The sequence below is a fragment of the Onychostoma macrolepis genome, chromosome 02 (assembly GCF_012432095.1).
Source record: "Onychostoma macrolepis isolate SWU-2019 chromosome 02, ASM1243209v1, whole genome shotgun sequence".
Lineage (NCBI taxonomy): Eukaryota > Metazoa > Chordata > Actinopteri > Cypriniformes > Cyprinidae > Onychostoma > Onychostoma macrolepis.
In genome coordinates, this window is record NC_081156.1 from 31,888,930 (window position 1) to 31,903,861 (window position 14,932).

Below are 14,932 nucleotides of genomic sequence, written 5' to 3' on the forward strand. Positions count from 1 at the left end.
GTGCTTTCAAATTATATAACTATTGTTTATAAAAAAAGTTTCATATTTATGTGGCATTTTAGACCTCAAACATTGCAAATGTGACTTCTTTAAAGACCTTTTTTGCCTATGTTCACGTAGCAAGTGCCATGAAAGTCACTAAGTTCTATTCTTTTTATAATTTTCAAACTTTTTAGTTTTTGTTCTCTTTTAGTTATTTAGTATTTTCCTTATCATAGTATTAAACTGGCTACCAATATTATTGAGTTGCCATAATGCTTCAGGTAAGCTATTAAAAAAAAGAAGGTTAAACATGAACAAAAACAATTAAGATATAACCTACAGGTAAGGAAATTATATTTTGCTTTTTAGTTGTACAGCAAATAAAAACAAATTTCTATGTTAAATGATGCATTAACATGGGTCTTATAGTTTGGTAAGTGAGTCATATGTTGATTCAGTAGCTGATCTGATGGATTCAGTGAGCTCATTCAGGATTATGAGTTGCTAAATCATAAAATAAAAGTTGAGACAGTCATAATTCTAAGATACAGTATAAAGTCAAAATTATGACATGACTCATAAGCAGTTATTTGGTCTCTATATGAGGTGCTCTAACTTGTCTTTTCTGTGTATAGTGGTTCTAATAAACTTGTACCGTGTGTTGTTTTCTTCACAGTGCTTAATAGTTTTTGCTACTACACATGAAAACACAAAGTTTTTAAAATTATGTAGTCATTTCTCGTTGCTAACCTGAGCTGGTCTAATGCATTAAAGGCCTTCGGTCAAACATACACAACTGATTTGCATTGCAAGAAAATAAATTCCACAAATAAATGATTGACTAATTTCCACCTTGAATTTACTTTCCAAAAAAGTTTTCATTTACAACTAATTTAAAGGCTATAGTCATAGTTTTATATTTGTCCCCCAAACTTAAAGCATTTAAATATTTATAAGTTGGGTTAATTACAGAGTTTTGGACATTTTACATCTATACATAGATGACCATCATGTTTTGCACCGGTGTATTTACACTAAAGCCGTTTTGTTTATTCTAAAGCAACTGTAAATATCACATGACTGATTATACAATCCAGTCAGAATTACAGGCAAATAATTTTCTTTTCCTTGTGCAGATTTGATTTTGCCTTTCATGAAGATTTTCAACGCTATCTCACGGCAATTCGTACATATTTTACGAGGTGGCTAATTCGTACGACCTCACTCATACGATTTTGTACGATTTGTCTAAAGGGTAGGTTTAGGGGCGGGGTTAGGTGTAGATCATTCGTACAAATTCATGCGAATTGGCAACTCGTAAAATACGTACGATTTAGCACAAATCGTATGAATTTGTAAGAGTGAGGTCGTACGAATTAGCCACCTCGTAAAATATGTACGAATTGCCGTGAGATCGGGCTGGGATTTTAAGTAAATCTGAGTAAATCCAGATGTTCAGATAATTGTTTCCGGGAATTTTTTCTTTTTAGTTGCTAAAATAATGTATGGAAACCCAATTCTGATACAAAAAACGGTAATTGTTTCTCATATGGACGTCTGTAAAAATAAATTTACATATCGCCTCAGTGATAAAACTCATGGATTCCGATGGCAGGAGATTGGGGTCTCTGCAGTGCAAAAGTGGGCATTTCTGATTTTTTTGGGTGTTTTCAAACTGCTGGGTGTTTCTAAACCATGCAATCAAAATGATCCCCCTTACCTAACCCCACCCCTAAACCTACCGTCACTATGACATCAGCCAATCAGGTAACATGGTCTAAAAACGCCCTGATCTGGTAACTCCCATTACTTTCCTGCAGAGACCTAAGGTGTGTTCGACTTCATGCGGCGCCATGAAAACCGATCGGCGGCTGACTTGAAGCAGTGCATGCCGGTTAGAATTTTTTTTTTAATTTTTTTTTTTTTTTATTAATGCTTGAACAAATACAGAACAGAAGTGCCAAAGGTATACACAGGGGGGAAAAAACATTTAAACTATACACGTATGTATAAAGTAAACAAATAAATCAAAATAAAATAAAATAGTGAAAGGCCTTACTAAATCACAATAACTTAAATATACCAAATAGATACACAGTTTTAACAGCTTTTTTGTTTGTACTCTCCTTAATGGAACTTATATAGATATCTAATTCCTTACGTACCACAGAAAAAAGAGGCTTCTGATTGCTGAATTTACAACGATGAATATGAAATTTAACAAGTATAATCAAGAGATTAATTATATAAGCCTTATTTTCAAACTTCTTGTCATAGTTCAAAAAACCAAATATTACATGTTCATATAGTAAAAGAAAATTGCTCATCACTTTGTCATTTATAAATCTAGAAACCTCCCGCCATAACCTCTTCGTAAATTGACAATGCCAGAAAATATGAGGTACCGTTTCAGAGTGTCGTAAACAGAATGAACAGTTTACATCTATATCTTCGGTTAGAAAATTTGTCAGACTTGAACCGGCGCCGACGCCACGTCACTGTCACGTGTGGCATCAAAGTACCGCGAGAGCGTTTCGAGAGCAGCCGGCTGACTCAACTCGCGCAGTTTCTCCAGAGCGACTGCGGGAGCGCTGATGACCACACAGCTGTTTCACGATTGGCCAAATTCACCACATGATAACAATGACGTGTGTTTCTAACATCTTCAAATCCAATACAGCTCACAAATATTATTTTACTAGGAAAATATCACAATCGTGTGAAAAAATGGAAGCTAAGCCAAACTTTGAACATTTTATAAAAATAGATTAAACAAATGGTAGCCAACTACATTAGATAAAATTAAGAACAAAAAAGCAAGAAAGACCTATGAAGCTTTTTGTTACTTTAAATTGTTGTAATTTTACCCCTGGCATGAATTCACTTTACATATTCTCATGAATGTTTATTTGTTTTTGTACTTGTTGTGAGTTGTATATGCTTGTACAAACCTTTGTATAATTTTTGCATAATAATAATAATTAAAAAAAAATACTGCCCACAAATCTGTTTTTAGAACAGTAAAAGCTTTTTTGTTTTTACTGTATAGTCACAATGTTATATTGAGTCACATTTAATAAAAAAAAAACACTGATAAATGCTTATTGGTATTTAAATAGTATATGTTTATGTTGAACTTTATTCTTGAACAGATGGCCCTGTATTAAGCAGGATATAAAAAAGTGTTTCTGTTGCTCATGAAAACATTTCTGAAACGTCTGTGCATTTGACAAATATTGCATGTTAATCACTTCATCTGTGAGAAGAGTATGCAAACACCGCGAGAGCATCACTATCGGGAGCAGAAAGTGTCCGACTTGACGTCTCCGCTTTCAATTCCGCCCCCGACTGCAAGCGGCTACTCTCGCCGATAGGTCTGTGCGGCGCTGCATGAAGTCGAACACACCTCTATACTTGGATGGCAGTTCTGTGCTGCTCACGTGGCCAGTCACATGATTGTCTGCTGTAAATAAAATTAATTTTATATTTATCAAATTGATTTTATTTACAAATTTATTCTTATTGTGTAAAATGTATTTTAAAATACTTATATAAAATGTATTATTATTATTCCAAGCATATTTTATAATATATAATCCTATTTATTATTTGATTATTTAAATCTCCTGTTTAAAAATAGGAAAATAGACGCGCTATAGTTGTATATAATTATACTCGATATATATATCGGTTTATAATACACATTTTAAAATTGTATTGCATACCTGCTGCTGCCATTATAAATACCCATTTCGAATTTGAACGTGCTTCTCTTTCTGCTCCCAGCTGCTGTGGTGGAGCAGTTATGAAGTAGGCCTATTGTTCTTTTAAATACTTTCCAGCATTTCAGAAATAGGCCTACATACGTATGCAAATTACACCGACATACAACAGTAACCTTAAGGTGTTTGGGAGCTTCAAAAAGGGTTTAGACACTGAATTTTGAATCGATTTCTTCTCGTAAACTCAAGAGATGTGGATTCGGACAGCAATTAAATTACCACACGACCTCGGTGTTTGTCAAAAAACAGTAGGTAATTTGGCCGGGGATTTTTACGGGGGTGGTGAGAGAAAAACACCGACATCCTGGATTCGGACGGCATTACAATCACCAACTACCTTGTGTAAATGGTGAAAATCACTTATGTCCCCCTGAGAAACAATTACCGTCCTAATAGGGCTTAAATCATAAGTCATGAGATAAAAAGTCAGAGATCTTAAGTCATAAAATGGTCTAATTATAAAGTCTATATGTCCACATTTGTAAATATTCAATAATAATTAAACTCTGAAACAGAAAGTCTAAATTACGAGACAAAATCATGACAAGTTATAATTATGGCAACTCTAAATATGAGATACTGAGTCATAACTATGGGACAAGTTTTTAATCGTATTTCATATGTAATATCGCAATTCATTTTTCATGTCACAATTGTGTTTTTTAATCACAACTTCAATTTACGATTATGATTACCAAGACTATTTTTGTTTCTTATCTGGCAAAAAAAAAATGGGCTTCCAAAATAAAGAGATGTTAAAAACCATGATTGATTTTGTTTTGGGTTCATTTGTCACATTGGAAATGAAAACTCAAGTCAAGTGCATTGAATCAAGCACAGTCTTTTTTCCTTTTTCATTTGGCTACACAGTAAAATACCAGAGCCATCAAACTGTTTGGAAGAAACTTTATTTTTCATGATATGAAAAATAAGTATTTAACATCCTAATTTTAAAAATTCTTGTAATTAAACAATGTTTAATACACACAAATACATCTCAAACATACAGTATAAAGCTAAAATGAATATCTGTTAATAGATAGACAGTGTCAGTGAATAAAACACTGACAATTTACACAAGTATAACCCTCTATAATGTGTATGATTAACACTTAAGAAAATATTATAATCATAGCTTAATCAACAGGTAATTATTTTGAAAAGTTTAATCACACACAATATTGCAACTTTCACTCCAAACACATCTGTAATTGTAAGATATACAGATTAACATAAATTTAAAGTTAATACCGTTGAGACTTGTACGGTAGACACTGAAACGCATCTGCATTTACATTTCTGTCTTATTTAGTAATAAGAGTTTGCGGTTAATATAGCGTTACAGTTTTTTTTTTTTTTTTTAACCATGAAAATGTACATGTTCCAAAATACTACCACAAACCGACTTTGGCCTCTTCACTGAATTCTAATCAGGCATTTCTCAGGCCGATCTTAAGGCTACCTCCGTCTCCTACGTGGCTGCAGTCTCTGACGAGGACCTTGTGATCTGGATCCTGAAGAGGAAAAGGAAAATGAGACCACAATGATTTACTGTATGCAAAAAACAAAAAGCAAAAAAGGAGCTCAGAGATGGTCAACATTCTACACTGTAAGAGAAAAAATCTGTAGAAAAATGTCCTGGCAGCAAATTACAAGTACATTATCTGTTACTGTATATTTACAGACATTTCTTTCAACTTTAAAACACTACATAATGCATTTCAAAATACGGTAAAACATCTGTAAAAAAAATTAAAATAATAAAAATCACACAGAACATTGGCCCATATTTTTACTGACTTTTTTAAAGTGTACAATAAAAGCTTTTCCTGATACTCACCAAATGACGAGAATGGAAACACACTAATTGTTGGGACGCTAATGGTAAAGGAGCTCTGTACAGCCTGACCAAAGACCGGTGCTGAAGCTAAGAAATAAACAATTCATCCTGTTAGCACTGAAAGCTTCTTCACATGTAGTCAAAATCAAAATGTTAACAATTTTATTAGATGAAAATGAAACATCATCTGAATACATTTAATTGTAAGGCTCTATTCCAAACTTTGTGAGCATTTTAAGCATCATATTTCACACTACTGTTCAAAACTTTAGGCTTTAGGATGATGTGACACTGAAGACTGGAGTAATGATGCTGAAAATTCAGCTTTAATCACAGGAATAAATTACATTTTAAAATATATTAAAGTAGAAAACAGTTATGTTAAATTGCAATATTTCACAAAATTGCTGTTTTTATTGTATTTTTGATCAAGTAAATGCAGCCTTGGTGAGCAAAAGACTTCTTTAAAAAACAAAACAAAAAATACAGACCCAAAACGTTTGAACAGTAGTGTACAGTAAGTGCGCTCTCAAGTTTCTTTCAAGAACTGATCACTAAAAGGTTCTTCAGGGAACCAAAAATGGTGGTTCAAAAAAGCTCTCTAGGTTTTTGAACAGATTGTATATGCAAGACTTAATTTAAGTAAGGAATAATTGACCACGGTCTCCGCTTCGCATCGTGGCCGCATCACCACCTCGGGTGTGCATTATTTTTCTAATAATTCAACAGACCGAAGTCAATTATTCCACTTATACTACAGTTGCCACACCTCAAGACATCGATCAGATGATATATTTCAAGGCATTTGTCTGGTTTTTCTACTTAAATCGCTACTGTAAGTAGGATTATTTCTTCCGCATCTCATCCAACGCCTCCGTTGATAATTCCTAAACATCATTTTAAACCTAGTAATGGAGGCTTGAGCCGTTGATAGCAGACTAATTCAGTTAATACAGTTAATAAGCAAGTTATGAGAGGGAGAGAGAGAGATTGCCTCTGTGCGTCTCTCAATAGTGTTCGGCAGCAATGTCTCTATTTATAGTTAAACTTAGTTCCTTTTGTTCACGAACAGCGCTGTTGTTGTTACCTCTCTTTTGAGAAGTCATGTAGTTTTTAAGTTGTTTACTGATAAAATCGTCAGAGTAGCGCTAACAACATTAGCGCCATGTATGTTGATGTGTGCAAACTGTAACTGTTATGTTTGTGCGGTCTGTGAGGGAGAGAGAGCGAGAGAGATAGAGTATGTGCTTTCCGTACATAAAGCGTAATTTTGTGGCAAAACATGGACATGATCTGTCATTGTTATTCTTTTGTTTACTATATTTATTTGTTTGGCCAGTGTCATTGTGGGTTTTGGTTATTTTGCTGTTGTGAGACCTTTGAAATAACAGAAATCATTTGGCGAAGTGATATGGTCATGTAATGTGATCAAGAGCTGCCTGGAACTACGTTCGCCGTGAGTTTCCCTGAAAATAACTGCACACCTTAGAACGTTCGTCAGCCAATCAGATTCAAGCATTCAACGGCCCCGCAGTATAATGCATTTTTAATTTTATGGACTCTTACCTGTAATGGACTCTGAATCTGTCTTTGGTTTGGTTCTCTCAATAATAGTAACGTGATTCACTGCAAACCGGAACGGGACGGTTAGATCAAGTACTCAAAGTAATTTCACAATACAATGAAATATTGATTTTGTCCTTAATGGCTTGAAAGGTCTCAGAATGCAGTTCTGTTTACCTTTCTCTGAGATACTGACAAATCCTCCCTGGCAGACGTCCTCGAGGAGAGCCTGGAACTCTGTCAGCGCCGTCATCATGGATCCAAAGTTTGGGTCAGAGGTGATGTTTGGCAAGTCAACAGTCACAGGCTGAGCACACAGAGACCTGCAGTTCTGAACCAGAACAACGGTGAATTATCAAATGAAAACTGTTAGCTGTAGGCAGTGGTCTGACTTCAAACTTTAATGAATCAAAAATGGTATGCAACCCAAATACAATTCCTTGAGACTGGTTTCAGTTCACAAAAGCACATACTGATGCAATCTCAATTCCGTGCCTATCTTTTTAGCCCTTTGAAGTTTTGGAGAAAAATAAATAAATAAATCACCATGTGAAAAATGGTCCAAAGGACAAATGTGGGTTCTACGGAAGTCAAGCCATGCATTATTTTTTTTTTTCCTTCTTGTTTTCTCGTGATCACTGCTTTATTTTTGTCGTGATCTCAACATAACAAAAGTTGTTTTGTCGTTATCACGACATTTTTCTCGTGATCTCGACATAACAAGAGTTGTTCTCAAGTTACACAACTGCGCCAACAGGTGGCAGTATAGAACTACGATTGGGGAGTTGTATACTGCCTACTGTATCAGCATACTGTACGCGTTTGGGACAGAGGACCTTCTTAGGTTATCTATAATTTGTGGCGTTCGTTACTGACATTGTTATACAGTGTTGTAGCCTAATCTTTTGTATTTTCTACATTTCTTTGTAAACCACACACACACTGCAGCATTAAGCTTGTAACGCACATGACCACATCCTACATGACTAATAAAAACCACAAACAAATTATTATAATATATTTTTATCCAAGCAGTTTAAGATTTTTAGAATAGGCTAGTTCTTCTCTGCATTCTTCTAAGGCGCTCCGCCTGCGCTTGAGGTGTTAAATGCTTTGTTGTTGGACCATTTAAACATGTTAATTACACAAATAAAATGTTTAGCGTAGCCTAACTCTGAACAAAATCAGCAGTGTTTGATTAGCCTATGTATTTTATTGTAGATGTCATTTCCATATCCACAAGATACAGTAAGAGCTCACGGTTATCTGTCGATCATTTGCGCCTTAAAGGGGGCATTCCAAAACGCTTAACCTTTAACGTTAAGAGAGTGTTTTAAAAGACCAAACTCAGTAAACACATTATTAATAAATTATAATAGCCTATGTACAGACAAGCAGACGCGTTTTTCTTATAGCCTAACTGTTTTCTATGGATGACACGCTTTACGCGTTAAACGCATTACGTTCTTAATATGGGCTTATGTGTTTGTTTGTACATAGAATGCTTTATTAATGATGTGTTTACTGAGTTTGGTCTTTTAAAAACACTGCCTTAACGCATTAAGCCTATTCTATGGGAGGAAAACGCTTAACGCGGAATTAAAAGAATTGCGTTCTTATTATGGGCTCATCTTCTTGTCTGTATATATATGAATTAATGTGTGTATATACTGAGTTTTGTCTTTTAAAAACACTCTCAATTAACGCATTAAGCCAGGTTAAGTATTTTAGAATGTTCCTGTCAAGGTTGCATTCGTTACTATAGCAACAGTAATGTCAAAATCACAAGAAAATTAAGTCATGATAACGAGAAAACAACTTTTGTTAAGTCAAGAAAATTAAGTCGTGATCACGAGAAAACAAGAAAGAAAAAATATATAATAATGTATGGCCGCTTAGAACTTCCGTACAATTCTGAGTTTATCTGACAATTCAGACTTTTTTCTCAGATTTCTAAGTTTACACCTTGCAGTTTTGTGGCAAGTTTTGTGGTTGAATCTTGCAATTCAGACTGTTCTCACAATTGCCACTGCCAGTTCATAATTCACAATTCTGACTTTACGTCTTATATTTCCGAGGTTAATATCTCATAATTTTGAGTCACATCTGAAGGAATTGGTCACCCAAAAATGAACATTTTTAATACTCAACAAATATTTGTAAGTTCAAAAGTATAAGTGCAAAAGAGATCGTTTCCGCCATGAAAAAAAAAAAAAAAAATCTGACTTTACTTCTGGAAATTCCAAATTTTAACCTCACAAATTTGAGTAAACCTGTGGCAATTCAGTTTTTTCCCCGCACAATTCTGAGTTCAACATCTCACAGTTCTGTCTTTTTTCTCAAAATTCTGAGTTCATAACACAATTTAGACCTTTATTTATTTATTAAGTTTATAACTTGCAATTTTGAGGTAACATCTTGCAGTTTTTAGTTTGTATTCCTCACAATATCTCGCAATTATCTCATAACACACAGTTCTGTCTGTATTTCCCACAATTACAAGTTTATATCTTGCAATTTGTTTTTTGTGATTGTGAGTTCATAGTATATATCTCACAATATAGAGTTACATCTATAACCCAATTCTGACATTAAGTTTGTTTCTCGCATTATTGAGGTAAAATACGGCAATTCAGTTTTTTTTACATTATTTCTTGCAATTCCAAGTTTATATCTTGCAATTGTTACTCAATTCTGACTTTATTCAGAATTTTACGTTTATAACACGATATAGCATTCATTTTTTAACGATGGTCCCCGGATATTTGAATTCTGAACCGCCGCAATACATACCTGAAGCAACGTAATAAAAACACAGCAATATGTACCTATATCAACATAATAAAAACGTGCCAGGGTTTACATATTGAACCTGTGTTTTAGTACCACTCAGTGGACATTTCTCTATGAAACTGCGGCGAAACGTGCAGTAAAGTGCCCCCAGGTACCTTTATGCCATGCGACAAGGTTGGTTTAAGTTTATATCTTGCAATTTAGACATTTTCCATCAAAATTGTGAGTTTATAACGGACAGTTCTGACTTAATTTCTCACATTTCAGAGTTTATATCTAGCAATAACATTGGTAACATTGCAATTCATACTTTTTTTCTCAGACTTGTCAGATATAAATTTGCAATTCTGAGAAAGGTGTTTTGCAAAAATAAATAGATAAAAATCAATAAGAGTTTACTTTAAGCCTGCATGTACAATGCATTATAAAGGTACTAATAATGTCCATTGTAATGCATAATTGTAACCAAAGTTAAAAAGCATAATAATCGAAGGTTTATTTGTCATGTGTTTTAATGCACTTTCTAAATGTGTAAGAATGAATAGATAAGCATCATAATTGTGGGTAAAATTTTTCATGGGATCACACAATGCATTATAAGGTGTATGCAGGCATACTTAATATATTAAAACTACTTTTAGAATTCATTATAAATAAAGGCTTTAAGTAAACTGTTACCAGAAAAAGGGACCTTACTGTCCTTTTTGACTTTGACAGCCCCTGGTTGTGATATGTTTTCTTGTTTTCTTATGGAAAAAGCAGTGTCATACAGTGTTATAGAAAAGCATAAAGTCATACAGGTTTCCTCAACATGAAGGTGAGGAATTAATTAAGTTTCGGTGAACTATTTCTTCTAACATTGAAACGGAGCGGTCTAACAATAAAACTTTACAATGGAGTGAGTGCTGCTTAGCGGTTAAAGATCGGCTGCTCACCAAAACACTTATCAGGTTCAAACCACAGAAAATGTGCTTCATAAACTAATCACCACTGTGTCCTCAATCAAGGCACTTAACCTCAGGATACTCTGGAGACTTTGGAGAAGAAAGCAATTTGTGAACAAGCAGCAGCATTACCTGAAGGAAGGCGATATGGTCCTCTGTTTGCGAGAGCTCTCCTAATTCAACGTGTCTTTTCTTCAGCTCTGTTATCTCCTGCTCCAGTTGTTGAAGGAGTGCTTCAGCTTGGCTCACTGCTGCCCTCTCCTGACCCCGGATCAGCTCCATCACTTCAGTGCGCCGGCGCTCTATGGAGCACACCAGCTCTGTGAAGATGCGCTCGCTCTCCTCGAGGGCCGTCTGTGCGGAGAGCTGAGAGGAGACAAAAGCAGAATGATAAAGCGTGACTTCAGCTTTAAAGAGGTCATGCGGCGGAAAACAGGATTTTTATTGCTCTTTTGAAGTAGGAGTTTGATGTACGATGCAGACGTGCTCAAACTTTCAGAGCTCAATCCAAGCAGAACATTCACTGAAACTAAAGTGCAAAAACAGATATTCAGAAATTTTTACACTGCCTTAGCCTTGAGAGCATGCTGTATAACTGAGACCTTGGTCAGGGTCACAGTCAAAGCTGGAACTCATTTGTATGATACTTGCACAGGTTTTGAGCGTATAATTAGATTTATAATGTAAAAGGGTCAATTTATATGAAGAAATATATAAAAAATATAAAAAATATATAAAAAAGGGAAGGTGTTTTAAAGGAATACTGCAATACATTCAGCATTTTTTTTAAATTTATTAGAATGTACAGCCTGGTTTATGGACCAAAAGGTCTTGGTCTGGATCTGGGAATAAAGGGGTCTACTCTGGATCTGAATCTTTTAGTTTAGTCTTATTCAGTCTAGTCTAGGAGTAAAAATATATTTAAATTTTTTTTTTTAATTATTAAATGTTTTTTTTATATTTTAAAATATGGTTATTTTATTGAAGACAGCCCCTTTAATCTGATATATTGACCGATGTGATTTCAATTATTGGCAAGAGCTTTAAAATAAATGAAAAAAAGTGTACAAAAAAAAAAAAAAAAAAAAATGTATGCACTTTTTGTGAAAAGTAATTTGTTAGATTTTGCAATGTTTTTGCCTTTAACAAAAACTTATGCATTTATCTACCTATCTATCACTTTATATGTATACAATATATATATTAAATATTACCATTTTAAATAACTTTTCTGTTATTTTATGTAATTTATTCTTGTGCTGCAAAGTCATTAGTCCAGGCTTCATTGTCACATAATCCTTCAGAAATAATTCTAATATGTTGAATTGCTGGTCAAAATAAATAAATAAAATATAAAATAAAAATAAATCTTATTTATACTTTTGTGGAAACCAGGATGCAGTTCTGTTAAAGATTCTTTGATAAATATAAAAAGTTAAAGAGAACAGCGTTTATTTTAAATAGAAATCTACTGTAACATTATAAATGTCTTTGCTGTCACTTTTGATCAATTTAATGCACTCTTGATAAAAAAAAAAAAAAAAAAAATCCTTTTTAACGGTATAACTACATACATACAATTTACATACAATTTAACTATAAAATAAACTAAACTTTTTTCTTCCTATCAATATATATATAGAGCGCAAATTTAAATAAATTGCCTGTTAATATATAAAAAGAACTAGGCAGCTGTGGGTTTTGCCCCAATAAATAAACTATTATCGAAAGAAGTTTCACAAGGTCTGATACTGATTGACCTTGAAACTTCAGTGCAGTCTGTTAGGAGGAACACGCACACACACACACACACACACACACACACACAGACTCACAGTAAGCATCTGTGTAGCCTCTCTCAGGTCGGCCAGCTCCTTCTCTCTCTCCTGAATCCTTTGCTGGGAAATCCTCTGCATCTCTGCCAGAGCATTCTGGGAAGAAAAACACAGCTTACATAACACGTCATATTTCTACTGACTCACAAAACAACACTCACACTCTAGAAACGGTCTACCACATTACCTTTTTCTCATTCATCTCTGCTGTAGCTAGAACAGTGTCGTGTCCTTTGTGTTCATCCGTTAAACAAAGATAACAAATACACTGCTGATCTGTGCGGCAAAACACCTCCAGGAGTTTATCATGGCGAGAGCAGAGCTGTTCTTGTATTATCTTTGAAGGAGAAACCAACTTGTGTTTCTGAAAGGCAGGAGACTCGTAGTGGGGTTGAAGGTGGGTCTCGCAGTAAGACGCCAGACAGACCAGGCAGGATTTAAAGGCTTTGTTTTTTGTCCCAGAGCAAACATCACACTCCACATCCCCGGGTTCGGCTTGGGTTGGATCAGACGCTGTCAGTCCAGCGTAGAGCCCTGTCTTCTTCAGTTTCTCCACCACATCAGCCAGCATTGTGTTCCTGCCCAGCACGGGTCTGGGAGCGAAGCTCTGCCTGCACTGAGGACAGCCATAGATCCCCAGATAGTCATCCTGGTCCCAGTAGCCTTTAATGCAGCCTTTACAATAACTGTGTCCACATGGAATAGTCACAGGGTCCTTCAAGACATCCAGGCATATGGAACAGTTGAACTGGTCATGCTCCAGTAAAACCCCAGCTTGCGCCATTTTAAAAGGATTCTTGCCGTCCAACCCAGTGGCAGAATGAAGCCCAGGCAAGCTTTGTTTATGCAGGAAGTGAGTCATGTGACCACAGAGTCTGCCAGGAGGGGGAGGGGCTGAACAGCTGCTCTGCACAACTGAGCATGTCAGAAAACACTGAGCTGCCTGCAGTGTTAAACTCTAAGAATTAGTGCAGCTCAAAAAAAAAATAATAAAGTCTCGTCACCACAAAATCAACAAATAATAAAAAAAAAAAGAAATTAAATAAATATTTTATATATTTATTTTAAATTAAAAAAAGCATTTTAGATTTTAAAAACATTGTAAGTTTATATTTATATTTAAGTAAATGTGTGCGTGTATATATATATATATATGATATAACATTTACTTTAAATTAAATGTGTTAAATTATAATTTTTATAACAGCATATAAAATATATTGTGTTTTATATACTCATATAATTATATATTAAAATACAATTTATAAATAAAAATAATTTAGTATAAAACATTTAATTTAAAAAAAGTGAAAATGTGTGCGTGCGCATGTATATATACAGTGGGTACGGAAAGTATTCAGACCCCCTTAAATTTTTCACTCTGTTATATTGCAGCCATTTGCTAAAATCATTTAAGTTCATTTTTTTCCCCCTCAATGTACACACAACACCCCATATTGACAGAAAAACACAGAATTGTTGACATTTTTGCAGATTTATTAAAAAAGAAAAACTGAAATATCATATGGTCCTAAGTATTCAGACCCTTTGCTCAGTATTTAGTAGAAGCACCCTTTGGATCGAATACAGCCGTGAGTCTTTTTGGAAAAGATGCAACAAGTTTTTCACACCTGGATTTGGGGATCCTCTGCCATTCCTCCTTGCAGATCCTCTCCAGTTCTGTCAGGTTGGATGGTAAACGTTGGTGGACAGCCATTTTTAGGTCTCTCCAGAGATGCTCAATTGGGTTTAAGTCAGGGCTCTGGCTGGGCCATTCAAGAACAGTCACGGAGTTGTTGTGAAGCCACTCCTTCGTTATTTTAGCTGTGTGCTTAGGGTCATTGTCTTGTTGGAAGGTAAACCTTCGGCCCAGTCTGACGTCCTGAGCACTCTGGAGAAGGTTTTCGTCCAGGATATCCCTGAACCACAGGCTCAGCACCCGCCTACATGCACTCACTATTAAGAATCTACACCCCCTCCAGAAGTCTGAGATCTGCTAGTGAGCGACGCCTCGTGGTACCATCACAAAGAGGCTCAAAATCACTCTCCAGAACATTCTCGTTCACCATTCCTGGCTGGTGGAATGATCTTCCCACCCATATTCGGAGTACTGGATCCCTGTCAATCTTCAAGCAACAGCTGAAAACTCATCTCTTTCGACACTACTTGACTTCAACCTACACAGAGAGAGAA

At 35.1% G+C, this 14,932-nt stretch overlaps 1 protein-coding gene across 1 annotated transcript; it reads right to left on the minus strand.

The window, feature by feature from the left end:
• Positions 1-4,653: 4,653 nt before the first annotated feature.
• On the minus strand, positions 4,654-13,599 carry ftr67 (finTRIM family, member 67). The gene is made up of 7 exons (XM_058747855.1): positions 12,927-13,599; positions 12,740-12,835; positions 11,037-11,270; positions 7,345-7,498; positions 7,171-7,230; positions 5,605-5,691; positions 4,654-5,278 (listed from the first exon to the last, which is right to left on the minus strand). The coding sequence occupies exons 1-7, from the start codon at positions 13,521-13,523 to the stop codon at positions 5,223-5,225; spliced, it is 1,284 nt and encodes a 427-aa protein (XP_058603838.1). The 5' UTR covers positions 13,524-13,599; the 3' UTR covers positions 4,654-5,222.
• Between the last annotated feature and the right edge of the window lie 1,333 nt (positions 13,600-14,932).